The sequence below is a fragment of the Humulus lupulus genome, chromosome X (assembly GCF_963169125.1).
Source record: "Humulus lupulus chromosome X, drHumLupu1.1, whole genome shotgun sequence".
NCBI classification, from domain to species: Eukaryota; Viridiplantae; Streptophyta; class Magnoliopsida; order Rosales; family Cannabaceae; genus Humulus; species Humulus lupulus.
Window position 1 is genome coordinate 263,656,847 of NC_084802.1, and position 5,298 is coordinate 263,662,144.

The 5,298-nt window shown below is 34.4% G+C and overlaps 1 protein-coding gene across 1 annotated transcript; it reads right to left on the reverse strand.

The window, feature by feature from the left end:
- Positions 1-653: 653 nt before the first annotated feature.
- On the reverse strand, positions 654-3,832 carry LOC133803890 (ubiquitin C-terminal hydrolase 22). Its single transcript, XM_062242031.1, has 3 exons — positions 2,709-3,832; positions 2,212-2,327; positions 654-1,891 (listed from the first exon to the last, which is right to left on the reverse strand). Exons 1-3 carry the CDS (start codon positions 3,470-3,472, stop codon positions 1,128-1,130), a joined length of 1,644 nt encoding a protein of 547 aa, XP_062098015.1. The 5' UTR covers positions 3,473-3,832; the 3' UTR covers positions 654-1,127.
- Positions 3,833-5,298: the final 1,466 nt, after the last annotated feature.

Below are 5,298 nucleotides of genomic sequence, written 5' to 3' on the forward strand. Positions count from 1 at the left end.
CCCAATTATTTAAACAGTGCCAACTAAAAAAACACAACCGGTTATACCAAGTCAAAATACTAAAAAGTCAATATTTTAATACCAATGTAAATTTAACACTTGGCAAAAATCTGGGCCCCACATGAAGGACTTAGTCCTGTGAGGGAAGCTAAAATTCTCCTAATAATATTCTTTCTAAAAAACGTGAAATCTCCTTATGTTTCACTTTAAATTTTAAAATCAAATATAAATTCTAAATTCTCCACTATAATTTTTTTAACAAAATAAATTCTCTGTTATCATTAGTTATTTCCGACCCTTGTCATATTCATCATTTAGCCCAATAAATTAAAATCTTTCTTAAACAAATTAGAAAATTTTACACAATTATTATTATTTAAAATTTGAGACACAAATTAGACAAACTCCAAGGACTTTGTTATCTCATCTCAATATCACTTTCTTCACTTGAAATAGTCCCTTGTTTTATAAATTTAATCTCCTCGATAGGCATTTCTTGTTTACACCATTGTTTTTCATAACTTTAAACCTGAAAATTAATGACAACACTACCACCAAATTTGAAGATAATCTAATCAACAGTACAATGTAACATAATTTTAGAGAATGCTTCTTTCAATTATTCAAAAAAGGCAGGAAAATTGGGTCATGAATGGAGGAACCAATAGAACATATTTGCATTAAGCAGGAATCTAAAAAATCTAAAAGATGTTCCCGCTTTACTTTAAATGATCTGTGCTGTACATGTCTAGTAAAAAAGAATGTTGACATTTTTCTTGGCTTGAAAAAAATTACGAGATTAGAGTATGGTATAGAAAGTTGATTGAATACCAAGAAAAACGCTTTAGCAAACCCCTCATACTTGTGTAATCATCAGTTACCAAATCTGGCTTGTAGAACTTGCACCAGAAAAGCCTCTACTTTGAAGTTGTGACCTTCAGAGACAAGCAATTTAATTTTATCTTTCCCAGTCGTTGTGATGGATTTTGAATAACAATTCCTTCTTCTAATCCGAATGCAGAAAGTTTTCAGTCCAAAAGTTCCAAGAACCAGGAAATGAACATCTTTCTTTTATTCTCTTACCTAGCTTGTAGCTGGCCTTGAAATGTCTCAGAATTATCACCCTATCAACAACCATAGATCGGATGAAATGTCTCCTCCGTCAGGGAGATGGGCTGGTAACTCAGATTCTCATTTAGCATCTTCTGTACATAAAACATCATGTAACACTGAGAGGCTCTGACGATCCTCTCGTCCACCTCGGTAATCCAAGCGTCATCACATTTGTACCACTGATTTCTCAAGCGCAAATATGTCATATAATGACCAGATTCCAATGTCCCCGAATGCGTTACTACTGCAAACACCTCAAATTCTGTTGACAAATCAGATTCATCGCCCTCAAAAGCAAAGATTCTATTTCCAAATCTGCTTCTGATGACAGAGGATGATAAATAAGGCATCATGTCTAAAGAGAAAGGAAAATGCAGATAGCTGTTGATCTTCCTCGACATTTTTCTGACCAGTGAATGCTCAAATCTTTTTATATGCAGACACAATACTAATGGGAGTCTTCTGATGGACAGTTGCTTTAGTGAGTCTTTACGTTCTCGACATTTTTCACAATAGAGTTTCTGATCCGACCCCAACTTTTCTGGTCTTGTATACAAGTCCAAACAACCTAAAAGACTGGATGAGCTACTGATTTCATTTGGTTTATCAGGCATATTGGCTACAGTTGCTGCAGAATAACTGGTGGCATCCAGGTTGAGCGAAATGTCAACACAAGGGTCATACGTTGTTGAAGTAAATCCACAGGCCATACATGTAACATCTGATCTCAACAGCCCTGAGAACGCCTTGTGAGCAATGCACTTGCAATCTCTGATTTCTACAAAAGCAAAGAGGTGATATTCCATGAGCAAAACGTACAAGTTTTAAGCATTGGAGAAAATACGTAACAAATATGAATCCCCAAACACACATTAATGGAATTCCAATTAGAACTTTCTTAGTAATAAATTCATGTTCTTCTTGACTAATATCAACAACAGAGAACTTCCAAAAACCCTTCACTTTGCTTCCAAGCAAGAAACATTACCCTCATGGCGTCTCAGCTATATTTGAGCAAGTTATCTTTAAAACAAGTAGACATTTTCCCATGAACTGACTAAAATCAGATTCAGAGCATCTGATATAAGCATTTATTACCTCTCTTAGTGTTTCTTATTTTAGACTCCTCGTGGATACCATCTAAAACAGAAATGAAGAACTCATGAGCGTCTTGCTGCTCGTAACTTGCCAGATTTGCAGAATGCTGCCACGAACTTGAAGTAAAAAGAAAATTCCATTACTTGAGAGCAAAGTTAATTCTATACGTGAATGAAAAAAAATCCACAAGAAAGCTAACAATGAAACAAAGATTTCTTCCAATTCTAAAGGCGTATACATTCAAAAAACATAGTCCATCCATTTAAACCATGGACTATGAAGAAGCATCTCAAATTTATGGAAACAAATGAAAAGCCCAAAACTACTAACACAACACCATGGGGTTTGTTACATCTTTGCCAACACAATTCCGAAATTGCACGATACAGATATTTAGTCAAATATTACTTTCATCATAAAATCATCTTATCATCATCAAGATTTGCAAGGTTGGAAGATATCTATATAATATTACACCTAAAGAGAAATTGGCAGACCTGTATAGAAATTGAGCTGGACTATAAGGAGACCGATCGCCTGAAAAAACAGCAGAGAATATACCATCAATATCACAAGGCAAACATAGGCGTTCCGCCGATTTCTTCCGGCAAGTGGAACGGTCATGTTGATTGGTCAAGAAGTAATTCTTCAATGGGGGAGCATGTAGCAAAGCTTGCAAGACAGAGTTCATGAAACAAGTACTGCCCAAGTTGTTCAATCCCCTCAAACCTAATGGATAACACGACTTAGCCCTTTGATCCCTCGTCAAAACCAAATCTTGAGGATTCTTCAAATCCACCAATCGAACCGCTGAAACCGACCTCTTTCTCTTGCGTAATCTCCCTCCAATACTCTGAATACCATAATTAACATTTGGCATATCCACCACGTGTTTAGACATCACAGCCTTGTCAAAATCAGGATCATAGACCTGATCGTGGCACACGACGCAATAAAGCTCAGCCCTTTCAATGTCGACGGCTATATCATGACCATTCTGAAACTGGGTATGCGTGAGGATGTGGTCTACGCATGAAATAGATGAGCAAACCAAACAAAAATAGAGTCTACCTCGATACTCATTACAAGAATCGCAACTGGGTATCTTTGTATTGGACATCCCAATGCTTGACCTCCCATTTGGGATGATTTTGACACACTTTAGAACTGATTTATAGCCATTAAAGCCTTGTTTAAGCTTGTTATCTGAAAGATGTTTGCAGGGTTCTGGATTTGTGGAAAGAGGATTTCTTGCTGTCATCTTTGTAAAAACAAAAAATAAAGATCGGAAAATACAGCTTTGATGTTACTGATCACAGAAACTGATTTAGAAATATATATTAACGAAGGCTATGACAGTAATCTTTAAATTAATATTAGTATGAGAAAGAGACGGCAGTTTCACCAGAAGGATCGAAGAAAATTGGGTTTGGAAGAGGATCTGAAATGGTGTAGAGGCCATAAAAAAATTCAAGGGTTGGATATAATTTTTGGTCCGTAATCGCTATAGAGAGAGGGAACGAAACTTGTAGACTCTTTGGGAGTGACTTGATGACGAACAGAAGAGAAGAGAAGAAAAAATGTATTGTTTATTCGAAAGGAACTTAATGAGTCGGATTGGTTACGTATTTTTTGAAAGTAGGATTCTTAAGGGAAAATCTCAAATAAAAGATATGATTAGTCGAATGTCACTAGTATGATTTTGAGTTTTATAATTTTTATTAAATTTAAAAATCTGAATATTATTTTAATTTTATATATAATATTAAATTTTGATTTATTAATAAATTTAATTAAGTAAAATTTAATAATATTAATTAAATTCATAATAATATTACATTGTCATTAATTTTGATTTTTTTCTAAATTAAAGTTATTTTTTATTTAATTAACTAAATATTGTTGTTATAACTCAGCCACATTTGTTGAGCAATGTTTTCTCTAACATTTTCCATCTGAGCCATATAAGCTTAACTGAAATTAATCTCTGGTGCCTCATAAATTCCTGCTTCATCTCTTTCGTGTTGGTTTTCTATTGTTATATTAGATTGACTTTCGATTCCTTCAATATCTTCAATATGTGTGACATCAACTGAATATTGTTCAAACATTAGATCATTAATATAATGTATTTTGATCCAGTTGTGGATAGCGAAGATGCTATTGGTATTCGACGATGCTTTCCAAGCAAGTATGGAGGCATTGACTTCAAAATTGGGAGCCTAGCTTTTAGAAGTCTAAAACAACGTTCAATCACATTACGCAATGATGAGTGCCTATAATTGAATAACTCCATCGCACCTCTAGGATAGTTCTCTCTTCCTCTAAAACGACGCAAGTGACAATGTTCACCACTATATAGTACTAGAAGCTCAGACATATTTGGATAGCCAGAATCAACAACATAGTATTTACCTATATTAAAATCACTTATTATAAGCAAGAGAATGTGAAATAAAATTATAATGGATCAAGACAAGTGTAATTTAAGACCTGGTGGTGGCATAGGAAAGTTATCATCTTTTCTAATTGCATCAAGAAGCACTCAAGAGTCATTGGCCATTCCTTCCAATCCAGCGTAGACATAAGTAAACGTCATATTAGAGGAGCATGCAGCCATTACATTTGGTGTTACATCTACTTTTCTTCATCTATATGCAAGTTGTTTTAGAGCTGGTACAACTGCACTTACATGAGTACCATCAATTGCTCCAACACAATCCTGCAGAATAAATCAGATAAATCATTACCAACTTCAATTAAATTGGTATCAATTATAACTAGTATTTTATTAAAATTAATAAATAAAATTTACTTTAAATCATGGGAAATACTTCGAATTATTTTGAATTTCTTCTTGCACAGTGTTAAAGTGAAGAGGCCTTATTACTTCATTTCCTAAATAACACAATACATCTAACACTCTTCCAAACTGACGACAAACAGTTTCTACCGAATGTTGATATCTTTCGGCCACAGTCCTAACCCGTTGGTTGTGTGTTACTATCCATAGAAACATGACAATAGATTCTTCAACACGAATTACCCTATCATGTTCTATGACTTCCATTTCAACTAATCAATGAC